The sequence below is a fragment of the Terrapene carolina genome, unplaced genomic scaffold, assembly GCF_002925995.2.
Source record: "Terrapene carolina triunguis isolate 2854851 unplaced genomic scaffold, T_m_triunguis-2.0 Scaffold31, whole genome shotgun sequence".
Taxonomy (NCBI): domain Eukaryota; kingdom Metazoa; phylum Chordata; order Testudines; family Emydidae; genus Terrapene; species Terrapene triunguis.
This window is the reverse complement of record NW_020664382.1, coordinates 5891033-5911241: the sequence shown is the minus strand read 5'-3', so window position 1 is coordinate 5911241 and position 20209 is coordinate 5891033. Positions and strand designations below refer to the sequence as shown.

General features: G+C 42.7%; 2 protein-coding genes across 5 annotated transcripts in view; one reads left to right on the top strand and one right to left on the bottom strand.

The window, feature by feature from the left end:
- Nucleotides 1-345: 345 nt before the first annotated feature.
- SETD4 (SET domain containing 4) lies at nucleotides 346-19020 on the bottom strand. Of its 4 annotated transcripts, none has more exons than XM_024209172.2 (11): nucleotides 18942-19020; nucleotides 17042-17145; nucleotides 15937-16032; nucleotides 14782-14819; nucleotides 14021-14109; nucleotides 10837-11266; nucleotides 8880-9054; nucleotides 7455-7536; nucleotides 6897-6977; nucleotides 5867-5990; nucleotides 346-1367 (listed from the first exon to the last, which is right to left on the bottom strand). In XM_024209172.2, the coding sequence occupies exons 2-11, from the start codon at nucleotides 17112-17114 to the stop codon at nucleotides 1233-1235; spliced, it is 1323 nt and encodes a 440-aa protein (XP_024064940.1). In that variant the 5' UTR covers nucleotides 17115-17145; nucleotides 18942-19020; the 3' UTR covers nucleotides 346-1232. The 4 variants fall into 4 exon arrangements, with proteins under 4 accessions (XP_024064940.1, XP_024064939.1, XP_024064943.1 ...); XM_024209171.3 differs by having other exon boundaries at nucleotides 18842-18980; XM_024209175.2 differs by lacking the exon at nucleotides 18942-19020 and adding an exon at nucleotides 18186-18201.
- A 124-nt stretch (nucleotides 19021-19144) lies between these two features.
- Nucleotides 19145-20209, top strand: part of LOC112113025 (carbonyl reductase [NADPH] 1-like) — an 8416-nt gene continuing 7351 nt past the window's right edge. The window contains exon 1 of the mRNA XM_024209177.3: nucleotides 19145-19261. The gene's annotated coding sequence lies outside the window, so the exon portion shown is untranslated. The remainder of the gene's footprint in view (nucleotides 19262-20209) is intronic.

Genomic DNA, 20209 nt, shown 5'->3' with positions numbered 1-20209 from the left:
ATGACAGTTTTCAACTGACTTTGTAGCCATTTATCTATGTCCTTATACCGATCCCATAGCCGTGGAACCTAAGATATCCTCTTTCCTTTCCTCTTCAAGCTCTGCCCATCACCTCACGTATCTCCCTTGACCAAAACTCTATCCCACATTAGCTTTTCCAAAGCTACCAGGGTATTAGTAAATTGTTGACATGCAGCAGATCCATACTAGAAAACACAAAAGTGAGAGACTGAGGGCCTGCAGGAAAGCACACAAAAAATAATAAGATACAAGATCATTCACACAGGTATGGCCCTAATGTCAATAGTTACCCTAACCCTCCGACAACTATGAAGTCCAGCCAGATCGATCAGGAAAGGCAAAAAGGGGACAGGAGAGGGAAGTTTCTCCATGTGACAACCGGGACTGGTAGAAAGCATCAGAGTGAATTTCCTGAATAGCCAACATGCAAACTATTACAACACCACAGCTCAAAATAACTCAAGCACATCTGTTTATTGTTCAGAGGAGGAGCAATAATCACATAGGCTAGCAACAATCTGGAAGAGTTTTTTTAAATGGGGGGAGGGAAATCTACACTTCTGCATGACGGCCATCACCCGAGCCTCCAGCATCAGTGTACTATACATGCATTTGGGTTGGGCATTGGATGATTGTTTTTGAGTCATTGTGGGGCTGACATGGCCTGTGCTCCAGACCTTATATAATCGTCCCAGCAAAGTCCAGGGACCATAAATGAGATACAAAAGGGTCAGCAGAGGATGGCCCTCGCACACAAATAACATAGGGTGAGGCAAGTAGCTCTGCACTGCCCTCCCTTGTAAGTCACAAAAGTAGGGACATACCAGGGAGTAGCTGCTTGGCACTATGGAAATTCTGGACTATAATCCAGTCCCCAGGCAGATGAAGTTCCATCAGCCCCTGGGACTGCTCTAATTATTCCAGCTGTTTTGGTCCCCACAGCAGCACAGAATCTAGATGACACAAAAGTGACAAAGCCACTCTTGCCCGCTGCATTTTCTAGGCTGCGCCTCTCAGGAGAAGAGGCACAGAATATGTCCCTATGGCTGATGTCAACACCCATAAATGAAACTGGACAGCTTTTCCACCATAATTTTACATTATTCCTTGATGCTACTGGTTATCAAAAATGTTTGGGTCAAGCAGGCCTCTAGCTCCTGGTAAGTGAAAGCCACTGTGCTGTGACAGTCATGGTCTGCTTTATGAACAGGTCAAGTTACTGCAGTGTGCAAGTTGTACAGAATTTCTGCTGATGTTTGCAGGATCGTCAGATCTTCCAGGCGCAGTACTTCTACCAAAGCCAGCTGGTTTTCAAGGTTCACCTTGTCCTTTTTCATTTGGGAAATCTGAAGTGTATAAAAACCAAGAGGATATTTAAACTCAGTAATAAAAATAGATGTAGCCCATAAACAGACATTTGCGACAAGTTAATTTGTGCCAGAGGTAAGTGGCATCAAAATGTGTACTAGTTACATTTTACGACTTCTCAAGAAAACAGAATTAGTGGCAAAATGAAAAAGCGTTTATTCAAAATCCACAACATAGACAGAAAATATAGACTAAAGTCAACATTAAGAAAATGTCAGGCTCCTCGTTGAGTAGCCCAGTGTTCACAGGAACATAGGAATTGCCAGACTGGATGAGACCCAAAGTCCATCTAGTCCAGTATCCTGTCCGCACCAGTGGCCAGCACCAGAAGATTCAGAAGAACCCTACAGACAGTAAGCAGATGTTCAGCAATCTGCCCCCTACAGTAGGTCAGAGATTGTGAGCCTAGTTATCTTATAGTCACTAATACTACTCAGCTACTCAAATTTCCACCACAACTTCAATAACCACCCCCCATCCATCAAACGCTCTCTAAAACACAGCCACATCAGCATCAACTTTCTGGACACCACAATCAGCTTCAATAATGGACTCAACTAGTTACTTCATGAATTAGCTCCCATGGTTGAGTTAAGACAAAGTCAAGAACAGCCTCTAGAACTGGCTGTTATAAGAAGCAAACACTTAATGGATCAAAGTTTTGACACAAGTACTCAGCACTGTCCCATTGTGCCTTTTGAACAGTTAATATCTGAACTTATATAACTGAAATTTCCCACTGTCATCATTTCGTTACACTTGTCTGCCTCGGATTTCTCTCAACATTGTCAATTCAGTTTCCTTTTCCTGATCTCGAGGACAGTAGCATAGCCCTACTAATACATTTACATTCTTACCATTTGGAATTTGTATCCATATAGATTCAACTGTGTAGTCCTCTCCCCTCTTAATTTTTTCTAGCAAGATTCAATGGAATCCTTTATATAGAGAGCTATTCCCCCACTTCTTCAGCCTAGTCTGTCTTTCCTGTATAGTTTGTAACAGGTATTCCCATATCCCATTGGTTTTTAATCATTCCACCACATTTCTATAATACCTACTACATCAAGGTCCTCTTCCATTGCCAGGCTCTAGTTCACTGTTTTTGTTTTTAAAATTCTTGCATCCCCTCTGTACAGGTTCCTCCTTCCCAAAAATGTTCCCCAGAACCTAAGCTGAAACCCCTTTTCTATACACCATGTTCTCAACCACACACTGAAATTGGAAGGACTTCAGGGAACGCTCCCCTCCCCCAGATCTGGACCTAAGCCTTCTACCTAGCAGTCTAAATTTAGCTTCCAGAACTTCTCTCCTATGGCTCCCTATGTCATCAGTACCAACATGTACCACCATCATAGGCTCCTCCCCGGCATTCACCAGAAGTCCATCTAGAGTCTTGTAATATCCACCGCCTTTGCAACTGGCAGGCAAGTCACCATGCTGTTCTCTCAGTAACCACATACCTAACTGTCTATTCCTGATGATCTAATCCTGTACCGCTGCCTGTAATTCCATCCCCTGAAGCAACCTCTTTGGTGCCTGAGGAATTGTTCATCTCCACTATCGCAGTGGGAAGGAAATCCCATCTAAGAAGGTGTGTCCTTCCATTTCACCTAGGTGCCCTTCCATCAGAAGATTGGCTTCCTCAACTGGAAGATCAGGGAAGTCACTTCTGAGGCGGGCTTGCTCTACAATGTCCCTATATGCCATGTCTATAAACAATTCTGTCTCTGCTCCTCCAGTTCAGGCCTAAAGAAGCTGTACCTAGGCTCTGAGGGCCATGAGCTGCTTGAACTGTGTGCATACATGTTTTCTTTGCTGAGGATGTATTTTTATAACCATTTTCCATTATAATATTCTTAACAGAGGTGCGTTTTGTTCTCAGGGGAATAGTGGTAGCTAAAATAAGCTCACAGGTAGTCATTTAATTTTACTGTAGGCAATTATATATGGCACATAGGTCTATAGTAGACACTGAGTAGGTATTTTGATGTGTTGTATTTTTAAATGACGTTTATATTAACAAGAGCTCAAAAGCAGCTTTGTCAATAGGACATTGGTAGTGCAAGACACCCTTACATTCGCCCAGTCTAGCCACAGGGTGACAGTTTGGTCATTTCTTTCTGTGTGTTGTGAGGCCCTAAGCAACACTGAACTGAGGAAGTGCGTGCATGAGATATGTGAATAAGTCTGGGCACTGACAATGTTATCAGTCAAAGGGCAATGGGCTACCAGTCATATCCAGGGAAGTGGCTGGGCCTTAACTGCCTGAGAACCTCTGTAACACACTGACTGTTAACCCAGATAAGGTTTTGGGGGGAAGTACGTGGACTTGTAGTTTAAGATAGATGTGGTGATAACACTGCTCGCAGGAAGGAAGGAAGGCCCCAAAAGCGAACCAAAGATTAAGCCTGACCACCCTCAACAAGGACTGGACAACGCAGTAGTTGGGGTCACCAGTGTGGTTAGATGTTCGGCTGCGTATGTGTGTGTTTTCTGTGTGCTGCCCCACCTCTGTGCAGACAGCTGGCACAGCAGACCTCGAACGAACCACCCAATGACCACAAGACCCGTTAAGGTATGAAGGCATCAGGACAGATTTATTGTCGACAAAACACAGTACTAGTATCCCGCAGACTCTACCAGACCACTAATGTGTATATGCCCGTAACAATGGTAGTGTAGACCAGTCCTGAATAAGCCATTAAATGATTGGCTCTCCAAGGATGTATTAATACCTGTAGGGCTAAGGCGGGGCTAGGATGTGTGTGTGTGTGTGTGTGTGTGTGGATTCATTCTGTTATATTGGTTTAACGATTTGACTACAGATCATGTTCCTACAATGATTTAATCAGTTGAACATAAGAACGGCCATACTAGGTGAGACCAATGGTCCTGCTAGCCCAGCATCCTGTCTTTTGACAATGCCAGGTGCTTCAAAGGGAATGAACAGAACAGGGCAATCATCGTGTGATGCGTCCCATTGTTCAATCCCAGCTTCTGCCAGCCAGAACCATGGGGTTGCATCCCTGACCATCTTGACTAATAGCCATTGATGGAACTATCCTCCATGAAATTTGTCTAGTTCTTTTTTTAACCCAGTTATAATTTTGGCCTTCACAACATCCCCTGACAAAGAGGTCCACAGGTTGCCTGTGCGTTGTGTGAAGAAGTACTTCCTTATGTTTGTTTTAAATCTGCTGCTTTTAATTTCATTGTGTGACCCTGGTTCTTGTGTTATGTGAAGGATTAAATAACACTTCCTTATTTACTTTCTCCACACTATTCATAATCATATCCCCCCTTAGTCATCTCTTTTCCAAGCTGAACAGTCAGTCCCAGTCTTTTTTTTTTTTTTTTTTCTATTTTTTATCTTTTTTTTTTCTTGTCAGGTTATTGATGTCAATTTATGCTATTGTTATTCCCTTGATTCATCTGAACTCCAGTGTAACCTCAATTTTATTATCACATTGTTTTAGGGAAATGCAGTAAGTTAGCTAGCTTTGTATTTGCTTATTTATTTTCTCACTTAATTCATAAAAAGTACACCTAATTGGTTTTCCCTCATCACATCAGATGGCCATGAGGTACACAACACCAGATAAAGGGATATGATGGCCACTACGCTGCTCCTGAGTTAAAGCCTATTGCCACTGCAATAAGATTACTGCATGCATTTTTAAAGAAAATCATTGTAACCGTTGGGCCATATTCTGATCTTAGTTATACTGGTGTAAATCCAGAATCACTTTAGTGCAGTCAATAGCAAGGGGCTTTTTTCATTTGCCACCTTTTTATGCTTTACCAAGAGTTCCTAATCCAAAACCCACTTGAATTAAATGGAAATAATCCCACTGATTTAAGGTCCATGTGCGTAACATATACCGAGATATTCCAAAAAAAGTGAGTCCCCTCCAACTTCCCCAAAGCAGGATAAACCCTAAACTAAGGTACGCTTACTGCACCAGGAGCTGATCCCAGTTATAGTGGTGTAAATCTAGAGTATATTATGCCTGAAGCACACTTTGAATAGAAAAATAAAAGGCACCCTGCCCACAGAAATAAGCACTTAGCTAACGCCAGAAATAAACTGATAATTGTAGGTCAAACCATTGCCTGTGAAACACACAGAGCCAGATGCTACCCTCATTTACATCACTGAAGTCAATGTTGTTACTACCAATTTATGCTAAGTTGTCTACGCAGTACTGTAGTCTGCACTAGAGGGGTGCAAACTGATCTGTGTTGGTGCACACTAAAAGTTTCCTAGCATGCGTTAACTTAGTCCTGTTTCAAACAGCAGTACATTAATATACACAGGAACTTTTAGTGCACACCAGCAGAGTCCACCTAGGCCTGTCAGTGTGCAACATGCTAGTGGGGACTAAAATTTACAGTCCTCTATTGCAGACTACAGCACCACGTAGACAAGCCCCTTGGGGGCATCTGCCCCGTTGTATTCTTCTAGCCAAGTTACCTGGTGAAGGACGTGCTGTGTCTCCTCTATTAAAGAAAAGCATATTTTTGCCGCTATGTTCAAACTCCTTTCTTCATTTCTGGCTGAAATTATATCACCAAGCAGCACTTTCTTCCAGTAGGTACTAAAGCAAAAAAATACGTTTGACAAGCGATTATTTGTTGCATTCCCCAGCCAGAAGTTAAACTGAAGTTATACCCCCAAATAAATAAAATAAATAAAACCCTGATAGATAACGAAGTCAAAGTTAACACACACACACACACACACACAGAAAAAAATAAAAAATAAAAAATAGACCCACAGCACTCAGATACCACAGTGATGTGCATGTTTAAGCCGCTGAGTAGCACAGAACACACACTGCATGGTATGGAAGACTGATGGGTCTCAGTATCTTTCAGTTACTTTAACATGTTTTGTCCAGGACTAAACCCTCACAGCATAGATGAGTAAATATTTTTCCTTTTAATTTTAAAACGTATTTGATAACTGACAACGCTCATGTACCCATCTGCAAACAATGCCAAGCTTTTGAAGGCCAAATTCACTGCTGAAATAAGCACAATCAATTTTGTAACATCAGTGCTGAACCTTTGTACTTCAGCATGAACTTGGCCCTGAAATTTCAACACTAGTCCCTGAAATGTACTTTTCAGAGAAATCAAACTGATGTCTGAGTTCATGGGACCCATCAAAGTGACAAATGTAAGAAACAGAAACTGAACATTAAAGCAATATCCAGTTCTTGGAGTAGGAAGGGAACAACAACAGAATGCTTGGTGTTTAACTGAATCGAGTTGTCATATATGCAACAAGCAGACAACGACTTTTAAATTATATATTGTTCCAAATCCTTCTTGCCTTACACATGAGTAGTCTTACTGAAGTTCGAGATAATCACACAAGTATGTCCAATGTTACCATCTCTACACCTCAGTTAGTGTGAGAAGACACAGATTAGAGGGATAGAAGAGGCATTATTTTCTAAATAAATGACCACATTTCTGTAAGTGTATTTGAAACTTACAATTCATCTGTTCCAAGACATAACAACTTGAGAGCTGTGAGGAGTCTCCATGATGGCCCATCCCTTCCAAACGTCAAATTTCTAAAAGTGTCAAAAATTACCAAAAGGTAGAAAGCATGAGCTCATTACACAGTTTGTCATCTTCACACTAACAGTAACTGTGGCAACAAAACGGCTGCCTTGTGGCAGCCTCCTCCCACCCTAGGACACAGTTAAGGAGAAGCAAATCCATAGTCCATGTGGGAACTACACTGTAGCATCTAGGGGGAAAGGATTCTCCCCAGCTTCCTTTGCTCTGCTGCTTCCCACAGCCTTAGGACAGGGTGGTCCAGATTGTCTTGTGCAGACCCCTAACCCTGATCCTTAGCTTTCATATTGTCTTTTATCCATTTAAATTCTCTTCCACTATCAAGGAGCTAAACAGAATACCTATATTTTTATAAACCAATTTTTTTGCAAGTTTAAAAAAAAAAAAAAAAAAAAGCATCTTAACTTTTATTTCAGTTTTGTTGTAACTATTTTCTCAAATGGAAACCAGGGTTTTAAAGAGATACCTACTCTAACAAGTTATGATCCTTTAGAATGGAAAGCTTCATATTTCTCTGCTTGTCTGCTGAAAAGAGATGTTTAAGAAGGATATCTGCAAAACACATATTTAAAGATCCTTAAGCAAACAGTTAACACTGAAAATAAGCTAACTTGAACTGTATTTTCTTATTTTAACTATAATTAATCTTCCAACTGAACAGTACGCAAAGACCAGCTCAGATAATGTCAAAACTTTAATGACCTTTACCTTGAGTTGAAGAATCCTCTGAAGAGCACTCAGCAACTTGCAGGACTGAACCCAGAGAGTGAGTTCATTCTGGCATTTCCTAACTTTTGAGTACTTGACCTAGCAACCTTAATAATGTTCTTTTAACACAATTTTTGACATACAGTCAGTTCTAAAGCACCAAGAGCCAGATGCTCAGCTGGTAAATCAACATAACTCCACTGAAGTAAATGGAGCTGATTGATACAAGCTGCAAATCTGACTTTAAACTGCCTCAATGCTTTATAATAAAAATGTAACTTGTCTACTGCATACTCAATTCCAAACAGCTGTCTCTCTCTTCACATGCCTATATAAGCAACCAAGTCCCACTGACAAAAAATCAAACATAAAAAAAATCCACTTCCCAAGCTATTTTTTGGCTCTCCAATCAGCTTGTTGGCCAACTCATAACCAAGTCTTCACCACTTAATTATTAATTTTCTATAACAATGACTGGGCTGCCTAATAGCATGGGTTTCTCTTATTGTGGTCTTAGTTCAGCAATGCACTTAACCACATGCTTAACACTAAGTTTAGCAGAATTGGGGCCTCTAAGAATGTGAGCATCCTCTCTATGAAAAGGCTCCATCAATATTTAGTGTGATACAGATGCACGCACACACACACACACACACACACACACTTGAGAGAGGGTAGTTTGCAAAAATCTCCCAGCATTTCCAGTTCCATCCTTAAATTATTCTCTAAAGCCACAATCCTGCAAACACTTAAGCACATGCCTAAATTTTACTCGCATAAGCAGTCCCATTGAAGCTAGTGTTGCTACTCCTGTGCTTAAAGTTAACCAAACACATAAGAGTTTTCAGAGTAAAGCTAACTAAGTTTCATAGCGTAACAAATGAAACCTGAGCAAATCCAAAAAAATGAAGGCCACTTACACACACACACACACTCTCTCTCTTTTAGTTAAAAATCCCTATTAGGTGTAGTTCAAAAAGGCAAAAATGGAACCAAGTCAACCCTATATTTCACTTTAATGCTGCTAACAAACCCTAAATTGATCATATATGGCGACAGCCTAGTGCAGAGTGAAACTATGTAAGCTTCCTCACTGCCCCTCAATTACCATATTTACCCAGATGAAGAGATAAAGCTGCCTGGTTCCCTAGTATTTCACATTTTAATGTCAAGATCAAGCTACCAACCTGCTGAGACATAAACCCCACTCTGTGGGTTGTTGATGGCAACGAATCCATATTCTAGCAGAAGTCGCTGGTTATCATGAGGGCCGTAACAGATAAACAGTTCTTCATGTCTTCTGCAATGTGACTCTGTCCTGATTTCATAACATCTCGTCTGCTCATTAAATGCAGCTTTTACCTTTGAGAAATTTTAAAAAGACATTTCCTCTGTGGCAGTGAAGGGAAAAAACCCATCAGACCTAGAATGATAAAGACCAGTAATATTTCCTTACTGTGGCAAAAGGGTATAAACATCTAGGACGCAATGATGAAATATGTAAAGTGATTTTGAAGAGGGATTATCTTTGTTGCACTTAGGACCTTATCTGAAGAAAGAGGAAAAATTCTCTGAAATACTAAAACAGAACAAACAAAAAATCCTTGGGTTCAAGGCTGTGCTGCCTCCAGGAGGCAGAGCACAGAAGGGGAAGCGGGAACAAAGCTAGCTTTAAGACACCTTTGTGCTACCCTGACTCTGTGCGGTCACGTGAGTCAGTGTGGTCCCTGGCATAAATCAGAGCAACTTCATAGGCAGCCCTGATGAGGTTGCCATAGGCTGCTTGAAGCCTAGTACCAGGCACTCTAGAAACCACATGCCCCCTGCACTGTGCCTTGTGAGGGGGTAATACAGAGCTGCTTACAGGGGCCCTCTGCTGGGGACAATTCTCCCCAAGCCATTTCTGGACACATGGGCCAAAAGCATAAGCATGTGACTCATTGGCTGGCACACCCCCTAGTGGCTGGGGCATGGTGTAAAGGCTTTCCTCCTTTAGCGCCCCCTGCTGACAGCCATTCCACCCCTACTGTGGTCTGCTTCTTCATGCCATTCAGCCCCCCTCCTTCCAGCTCATGTAGAGTCCCACCCCTCTCAGGGTAAACCAGCTTGTGGTCCTTCGACTTCATGTTGGACAGTTGGTCTGAGTCCAGACTCACCAGTCCTCATCTCTAGTATCAGGAGAGTTCAGCAGTTCTTACTCTTTGGGGAGAGAGGGGGGGCACCCCCTCTTCCTTGGTGGGCTGGTAGAACTCAGGCCCTCCCACTCCACTCGGTCCAGACCAAGGACCCTCATTACACAGTCAAGGCCCTGGCGGTCTCCTGGGCCACTTCTTACCTTATCCTGTCTTAGCCCTTTGTCTCAGCCTCTTCCCAGGCTCCCAGCATATCAGCTCCACTCTAAGCCGCTTCCCAAAGGGTCACTGCAGGGCTTCTTAGCACTTTCTGCTACCCAGCTGGGTCTGCTGCAGAGGGGTTTTCCTCCACTCCCCTGGCAGGGCAGTCCCGGACTCAGCAGGAGTCTTCCTGCTCCTTGAAGGACCCTCCACCACAGGGGAGAAACCTGGGAGGACTCACCTCCTGCCACTTTCTTTCTCAACTGCCTAAGTTTCCCCATTGCAGAGGTGCCTTCCTTCAGGGAGGCTTTGTCTGCCAGCAACCCTACTCAGCTCCCTGACTCCAGCCAGGCTTCTCTCACTGAGTGAGAGCCAGAAATCTGCTCTCCTTCCAGCCCTTTTAACTTCTCCTTCAGGTCTGACACATACTGCAGGTGTAGTGGGGTGAGGCTGATTGTGCCCACAGGCTTTCATTAATCCCTTCAGGCTGAGTGTGGGGTTGCTACACCTCATCATACCAGGGTACTGGGGGCGGGCAGAGGCGCGGAATCCTTTCCCCATCCTTATTTTGCCACTGGATTCATAAAATCAATTCTATTTGTTAATTCACGCTGGGTTACATGATAAATTTTAGTGGCATATCTACTGAGCCTATAGCTGTCCTACAAACAATACACTATACACACACCAATCATGATCCTTCAGTGGGATGCTGTGTTCCTAATTCATCAGAGACAAGAATGTGGATTCTGCACAAAGTCTGTGCATTGTACATCATAAAAACTATGGTTATATTTTTCCAGCTTCTTACCTGAACATTTGGACTGTGGTTTAGCAGATCTAAATAAGGCGCTAGTGCATAAACATCTGGTTCTCTAGAGAAACATTCCCTCTGTGAATGCTTCATGTACACTGTTCTAGTATTAATGGTGCACCAAGCCCACTGCAGGGCATCGTAGTTAAAAACAGTTTCTACAGTCTCAGTAAACCAAGACTGCAGAGAAGAGAAAAAAGACTTGGAAGAGGTATACAGTTCCTGGACCACTGTTCTTTGCTCCTGAGCCTTCCTTCTTAAGGGCTCAGGAAGAAGTCTCACTACTTCTTGATCCAAACAAACAGGGCACGTATAGGTCTTTGGTAAAACATCAAGATAAGGCTTCCACACAGATTGCTCACCAGCATATTTCTCTGCTATTAAAAATGTGCACAGTGCTATCAAAGGAGATATGGGAGGCTTCCACCTATTAAAAACATAACAGATACACAGAAGTGAGATGGATAAAATACAGCCACACATATCCTTTTAATACTTGGAGATTATAAACAAATATTTTAAACTTCTTTGTAGTTCACCTGCAAATGTTTTTTCATTATTTCGAAGTGTTTTTAAATTTATTTTACTGACAAGCTGTTAAAAACGAGCTGGTAAAACACTGGATTTTGTTTAAACAAAAATATAAAATAGTCTTCTATACTCTACATCACCTTTTGTTATGAATTTGCTGAAACGGTGCCTTCATATAGCACTTTGTGGTCTCATATTTGAATTCCTTTCTTTTAGGGCATGCACATTTAGTAATGTCAAACAAATCATTTACAATTCCATTTAAATAAGCGCCCCATCCTGCAAAACCTTACTCATTTGAGCAATCCACATGCATGCAAGTAGTCTTGTTGAGACCAATGGGAATATGTTGTGACGCTTCTCGACTCACCCAGAGCTATGAGTCACCTTGTTACCACCTGCTGCCAGCACAAAGGAGTCTTGCCTGTGCTTAACTGGGTGTCAGCTTTCTAACACAAACAGCCCGTCATTATAGCTATATTATAATGGGCTATATTAGCCCTTCCTTTGCCCTGCAGTTTCACAATAGATGCACGCCAGGCCTTGTGTCCCTTCAAAGTGTCACCCTGTGGTATTCAGCCCCTGATCATTGAACACTCACAGAAATACCAGATCCTCTGTTCCCAGAGAAACAGCGTACCAGTGTACTAAATAGTAATAAGTCACCAGGACCAGACAGTATTTCACCCAAGAGTTCTGAAGGAACTCAAATGTGAAATTGCAGAACTACTAACTGTAGTCTGTAACCTATCATTTAAATCAGCTTCTGTAGCAAAATGACTGGAGTATGGCTAATATGATGCCAATTTTTTAAAAGGGCTCCAGACGTTACCCCAGCAATTACTGTAGCCTATAGGACTAACCTGCTTGCTTGTGTGTATATATTTTTATAGTTTAAGTATTTGGTTTATTGTAATAGGTTTATAAATTTATATTAAAGTAAGTTTGGCTGTAATGCAAGAACCTACAGGCCATATTCTGTATGTTAAGCTAAGGCAAAGTTAGCATATTTATATTAAAATCTTTTACTTAGAAAGCAAAGTTATCTATTTAGGTAACAAAATATAGGTTAAGTACCCACGCCTATGTTTATTTAAACTAATAAACAATGAAGAATGGCATAGGGGTTTTTTTTAATGTTGTACCACAGACTTAACAAGTACACCACAAGAGACTAATGTGCGTACATACCTGTTATGAATATGCTCATACATATTAGCCTATGGGGTGAGTGTACCCTAACACTTCTGTGGGTAAGGAATAAAATTTGGGCATAAGAGGAAGGATTTCCGGCATTTGCCCTATAAAAGAGGTAACCCACCTCAAAAGAGTATCTCCAGTTCTCACTTTACTCCATCTTCATTTTTACTTTACTTTATTTATTTTATTTATTTACGATGACTGCTACTATTAGTAGGCTGTACTTGTTCTTCTTAAGCTTTAAGTTTCAAGGGAACTAGGCTAAGCTTGGTTTCCCTGTTTTATTCTTAGTTTGTTTATTAGGTTTTAATTTAAATATGCTAACTTTGCCTTAGCTTAACATACAGAATATGGCCTGTAGGTTTTTTGCATTACAGCCAAACTTACTTTAATATAAATTTATAAACCTATTACAATAAACCAAATACTTAAGCACCGCACAGGCACTCAGAGCTCCGGCGGGGAGATACCTCTCCCCAGACCCAGACCCAACCCAGCCCGGGCCTGCCACGGCCGTGGGAGAGGCGCCCCTCCCCTGACCCCAGCAGGGAGAGCCACCCCTCCCTCCCCGCAACAGCACCTGGGCTGAGGGGGAGAGCTGGGAGGAGTCCTCTCTCCCCACTGTAGCCCCAGGGCAGCCTGCACCCGAAACCCCTCATCCCCCCCCACCTCCCCGAGCCCCTCATCCCCAGTCCCACCCCAGAGCCTGCCCCCTCAGCCAGAGCCCTCATCCCCCCGCACTCCAACCTTCTGCCCCAGCCCTGAACTCACTCCCACACTCCAAACCCCTCAGCCCCACACCCGCCACATGAACTTTGTTATGTGCGTCAATATGGAGGTGATGTGTCACACACCACCTCCATATTGGTGCACATAACAAAATTCATTCCGCACATGGGTTGGAAAAAATGAGACGGAACACTGCCCCAAAGTTCATTGTCCTTACTTGCAAGCAGAGCTCTCCTCTGCTCATACACTTCTTCCTATAAATCTCCTGTCTTTGAAGATTCCACAATCCTTCATTAGCACTCAGCTCAGACTGTAAATGGATGCCCATTTTGAACCAAACATTTCTTGCCAGAAAGAAAACTTGCTTTTCACCTTTCTGGTAATCAGTCCCTAGTCACAGATCTTAAGGACTGAATTTTCAGTGTATATATAACTCCTTATACAACATCTATACATACATTTTGCAATGATTATGACGACCGGTGTGACACAAGCTTCCAGTAGAGACCTTACATGACATTATTTGGTGAACCCAGAGGATCCCTGTACCGGTTGCCATTTGGCATCCAGAGTTTCTTGCGTCAGATACATGTGTAAATTAGGCTTTACAGGTTGAGGCCCTAACACAAATTCAAATGAATAATCTAACAGTGTGCGAGCACCCTATCAACATCAACAGAGGAATTTCTTAAGAGATTATCTTTCCCTCCTCCACACTTACTTTGCAATGTTTTCCCCAAGGTAGCTACTAAGGATAGTACCAGTGGTGAGCAAGCATTTCTCCGGCAACGAAATAATCACTTCCCCTGCCTTTGAGAAAAATCAAATAGACTAAAAGTCAGATTGAAAATGACCCACGGATGCACAATTCATGAGTGTAGAGAAATGTCCCAGAGCACATCAAAGCCAGGAGGCAAATGGATACAATCACAGCCTCAGCGCGGATCATTATAGTTGTAAAATTCTGGTGGTCCAGCAATGTAGGAAGTTTGTGCAGTATGTCCTGACAGAGGATAAACAGTTTCTGGGTTGGCTGGCGACTGGCTGAGAAGCATCACCTTTCCCCTTGAACAGAATACACCACACTTGGAGCGAGACCCCTTTGACAGAGGAATTTTCTACTGGGCATTTACACCCAGATTATAGCTCCTTTGTGCCCCTTTCGAACAGGACTACATTAATATAAACTAGGTACCTTTTAGTTCATGCCTGCAGTGTCCACACAGGACAGTTAAAGCATAACATTTTGGTGCCCTTTGCAATTCACACCCCATGTAGTCCACACTGCCGTGCAGAGTACACGGAGCCTTATGTTAGCATGGGGGATTCCAACTCCTGATTATAAACTATATCGTCTTAGACTCCCCTCTAGTCTTTTAGGCTCTCCCAGGAGCAATTTTGATTAGGGCCCAGAATGTCTCCAGCTGCTCTTGCAGTACATGTAATAAAAGCCATATAACAAACAAACAAACAAATACTAACCTGAAAGGCTTTTGTGGTCATTAGGCCTCTTCCCGTATCTGAAATAGCAGGAACAAAAAGAATGATTACAATACAGTATACAATCTTAAGACTTCTCCATAAGACTACAACAAAACACTATGAATTAAAACTGGTCTGAAAAAGGAAACATGAAAATGAACATATTTCTTATATAACATAAAAACCGTTTTTAAAAGTCCCCCATGGACTAGCTGAAGCTTATGTATGGATCCTGGCCCAGATACTCAAAGGTATTTAGACACTTAACACCTATTGATTTAAATAGAAGAGAGAGGCACCTAATTACCTTTGAAGATATGGGCTCTTATTTCTCTCTCTCTCTCCCCTCCTTTCTCTAGCTTCAGTCTCTTCTCTGCTGTCTCACACATTCTTATCACTGATGAAAGCCTTCATCTCTACAGCTCCTGCCATCTGAACAAGCTTCCTGCATCCCTCAGCTTCACTCATTTTTTTTCCAAATCTTGGCTTAAAAACCACTTTTTTTCTCCCCTTCTTGTGCTTCTCCCTCTTTGCTAGTTATTTTACACTCAGTGTTTTAGCTGTCACTCTGCAATATCTCTGCACAGTTGTTTCTCGATTTATACTATGTACTATCTGCTGCCTTCTAATTTAATTCTGTAAAGATTTTTGAAGATTATTATTAAAGACACACACAGTAAACAATCCATTCAAATTTGAACTATTTATTATTGTTGCTATCTGCATTCCATCTCTACATGTTGATAGGTTTAGTTAGTCTGCCAGAATGAACGAGGAAATGGTTACAAGCTTAGGTCCTGAGCCTGTAAACACTTATGCAACAGTATTTTACAAATGTGACCAGCTTCTTTAAGGCCTATGACAGCAATCCTACAAGAAGTACTACATGGGTGTACCCCACTGCCCGTGCAGAGCCCCTTTGGCTTCAGTAGCGATTTGCACAGCATAAGAACCCCCTCGTGAGGAACAGCTTGCAGTATGTGGGCCAGAGTCTACTTGTGTGAGTGAAATTATTCATGTGTGCATTTGTTTGAAGGATTTGGGTCCTTAATGTCTGTACACTGAATACTCATTCCTGAAGAAAACCAGCCAGATGGGGATAAAACCACAGTGAGAACCAGACAACCTAGGATCAATAAGCAAGTAAAGTATTACCTGAAAACTGTGCTGGTCTTAAATTACGGTCATCAAACCCCCTCTCTTTCAGCCACTTCCTAAGTTGTATATATTCCAGTATGTGACTCTGGTTTACTAAATGAAGAGAAGAGTGATTAACCTACAGCATACAGTTTAATTAAAAACATGGTGCACTTGTACTGTAGTACAGTGGCTCTCAACCTTCCAGACTACTGTACCCCTTTCAGGAGTATGATTTGTCTAGCGTATCCCCAAGTTTCACCTCATTTAAAAACTACTTGCTTACAAAATCAGACATCAAAATACAAAATGGCACAGCACACTATTACTAAAAAATTACTTATGTTTTCATTTTTACCATATAATTCTAAAATAAATCAATTGGAATATAAATATTGTACTTACATTTCAGGGTATAGTATACAGGGCAGTATAAGCAAGTCATTGTCTGTATGAAATTTTAGTTTGTACAGACTTCACTAGTGCTTTTTACGTAGCCTGTTGTAAAACTAGGCAAATATCTAGATTAGTTGATGTACTCCCTGGAAGACCTCCGAGTACCCCTGGTTGAGAAGTACTGATGTAGTAAGAAGAACAGGAGTACTTGTGGCACCTTAGAGACAAGTACTCCTGTTCTTCTTGCGGATACAGACTAACACGGCTGCTACTCTGAAAACTGATGTAGTAGATTTTTACCGTATACAGAAGAATGGTCTTTTATAACATGACACACCATAAGATAGTGAAAAAGGCATCAGTTCTGTTAGGTACTGAATACCCTTAATGTCACTGTTTTCACTGGAAATTGAGGGTATTCAGCATGACCAAGAATCACTCAGCATGTTACAAGATAAAACTCAAAGAGTAATACAGTATCATCCTTCAACCAGAAAACAGAATTCACAAAGCTAAACATGGACAAAAGAAGACTGTAAGTTAAAGCATATTAAAACCAGAAAATAAAATGGTTGTTCGCATGTAACGGCTGATGTCCATGATTACTCTTGTCATGACATGTAGAAGTTCGAACATGTACAGACTGTAGAAAGATCCCTTGCTAAGTAACTAATTATTCTGTTGCTTCCCTGAATGCAAATGAAGAATAGATGAAAACATACAGTACCTCCATTTGAAGGCAAACTACTAAATTGTTTTCTTCTTCTCTTTCTACTGGTCCGACCTCTATTTTTCCACATGGTAAGAAAAACTTCACCTTAGGTATACAACCTGAATGAAAAATGGGAAAACAGCCAGGTTCTTTTTTGATATTTCTTTCAGTTCTTGCATATAGAAGATTACTCATTCCAAACTTTTACAAATATACACAAAAGAAATTAAAGTTCTTCATATTCAACATGCTTCAGCTTTTCATCTCAGAAAACGCAGGACACACAAGCACTTGAATGAGCAATGCGAGGAGAGGGAAGCAAAAAGCTTCCATCCCATGCTGCCGCCTTACCTAAGAACTGGGCATAATCCCCTTGGGGAACAGAGGCACTTCCATTTCTACATTTAAAAATAAGGCAGTTTCCATGCAGAAACATTATTAATTTACAGTTATCTTGATACAGTGAATAATATAACCCATATATAAAATTCACAGCAAGAACACTTAAAATAACTATTTTCAATTAAAAAGTATGAGAGAGATAAGGTGGGTGAGGTAGTATCCTTTTATTGGACCAACTTCTGTGGGTAAGACAAGCCTTCAAGCTACAACAGAAGATGGTTCAATAAAAAAATATTACCTCACCCACATTGTCTCTTTAATATCCAGGGACTGACACAGCTACACAACCACTGCATTTAAAAGTATGAACATAACACACATAATTTACATAAATATTCCATTACCTTTGCAGTTCATTTATTCAATGAAAGACAATACTGGCATGGAAAAAATTAACATTATTCCAATAACAACCATAACTCTGACCTACAACATATAAAATATTTCATAATATACCTACACAGTTATAAATTTCAAGTAGTCAAGTTACACATATTCCTTTGATATATTTGACTAAATTACTTGTAAGCACATCTTACAGGTTAGCATTTGGTTGTTACTGCAATGTGGACAGTGACACATGACAATATGTCATTAACTGAACTGAACCATAGCTTAACTATAAGAAAAAAAATTTATAGGAATTAATGGGGGCAAGCCATACTTCAAAAAGAAGACACCAGAACAAAATGAGAAGATAGTCGATTTGGACAGCACTAATTTTGACAGTGAAATCTATCAAGTAAGCACAATATACCATTGCTGAGTGCAGGACCACCACCACACACACTATGACATAGTAATGTCTATTTCCTGACATTGGTGTTGCAACAATTTGTACAGTGGGGCTGCTGAGAGCCATTGAACAAAACTGTAAACCCTGTATATGATGCAAACCACTTCAAGCAGAGGGTGTTCCTTCACCCCCAGCACCTCGACTTCCAGCACCCGTTTCCAGGGCATAACATTTTTGAATGTGCATGTACAGGTGTGGGTGAATTTCCCAATAAAAGGAGCATATCTTTTTAGGGGAGAGGATGACGATTCTAACACACATGAATCACTTCTTCCACAGGTCTACAGCTGTAAGCGAGAAAGCCTATGTGTGTGTGTTTTCCCCCTCCAGTTCCGGCATCAGGCCTTTTCTTAACAAATGGCTAGATCTCTAATAGCAGCACCGGTTGCATTATCAACTGCATACTGAATTGAGTAACAATATTACTTCTAGCTCCTTGGATTTTCAGAGCCCTGCGCAAGAGATTAAATAAATAACAAAAATCTCCACCACCACGGGAGACAGCTATAACAAACCCACTGTGTTCACAGCTCCGATCGCTGTCTGGAGTACCCCGGCTACATTTTCTGGTTCTTTCCTGAGTTGCCATGAGACAAAGAGCTTTAAAAAAAACCTACCCGCTAGTGCCTGTAAACAATCCCATTCAAAATACGGCCTTTCGCTTACAGCTCCAGATCTCGCACAGATAGCACATGGTAAAGCAAAAACCTCACTTACACCCAAGCCAGGCCCCAGCGGCCAGACTGCTTGCGCTCATCCCCCAGGGACACAGCTGCAGCGCAGCCGCGTGTTTCCTGCCTCCTCTCCCCCAGTCCCACCCCCAGCTCGGAGCCGCAGGCAGCCAGCAGACACACAGAGAGCTCCGCCTCTAGCTCGCTCTCTCCTCTCGCTGTTATCAGGCGGGAGAAACGTCTGCATCTGTGGGGAGAGCGCCCCGCCCTCTCGGATCGACCCTTCTGGGCTGATGCATAAACACCCTTGGATCTTAGCGTAGGAGCCTGAAGCAGCTAAAGAGGCTGAGCTACGTAGTGCCAGAGGTGAGTTTGCAAGTTGCTTTCTTCACCCTAGCACCCTCTTCCCCAGCGAACCCACCCCCCGGGGGGCAGCTTGTATAAAGCGTTCCTTGCAGCCTGCCTTTGCTTGTTACGGAGATCAGGCCGCATTTCTTGTGCAGGGCTGGCCTCGGGGAAAATGGTGCCCTGGGTGAACTTGTATTTTGGTGCCCCAGTCCACATGGGCATGGAGCCTGCCCCCTATGGCCCTTGTGAGCTCCCCCCTGTTGCCCCTAATCCCTGCCTCATCCCCCCTCCTGCACCCCAACCCCTGTGCTGCACTCTCTTTGCTCCTAACCCGTGCACCCCGCTCCTGCGCCCACATTGGGAAATGACCTGGATGCAGGGAGCAGCTGGCATTGCTGCTCGCTCTCCCCCCTCCGATGCTGCTCCTCCACACACCCCTAAGGGCTGGGGGGGGGGAGCGAGGAGTGGCGTCAGGGCTCTGTGCACTTTCCCCACCAGGGCTGCTTAAGGGAAGGACAGGAGAGCAGTAACCCATGCGGGGAAAGTGACCTGGATTCATGGAGCGCTTCGTGTTGCTCCCCCCTTCCCCTCCTCCCCCTTCCCCACAGCCTCCTAGGGGGGCACGAAGGAACGTGTGGGGAGTGTCATAGGTTTCACCAGGGCCAGTGCTACCATTAAGGCAAACTAGGCGGTTGCCTAGGGTGCCAAGATTTGGGGGTGCCAAAAAGCGGTGCCCCCAATTTTTTTTTTTTTTTACAGCGTTCCTATGCCCCCTCCCCAAGCGTGCGGTCGCCGCTCCACTTCTCCCGCCTCCCGGGCTTGCAGCGCCAATCAGCTGTTTGGCGCCGCAAGCCTGGGAGGGGAGGAGAATTAGAGCGGGGGCGGCGTGCTCGGGGAGGAGGCGGAGCAGAGGTGAGCTGGGGTGGGGAGCTGCCGCACGGCTCTCCGTGTGGGGGGCGCCTCAGG

Coding starts and splice junctions, on each gene's coding strand:
- SETD4 (XM_024209172.2), bottom strand. CDS start 17,114: ATGTGGAAAAATAGAGGTCGGACCAGTAGAAAGAGAAGAAGAAAACAA. Junction 14,820..15,936: donor AAGACCAGCACAGTTTTCAG/GTAATACTTTAC, acceptor CTGCTATTTCAG/ATACGGGAAGAGGCCTAATG. Junction 7,537..8,879: donor TGGGGTTTATGTCTCAGCAG/GTTGGTAGCTTG, acceptor TGTGTTTTGCAG/ATATCCTTCTTAAACATCTC.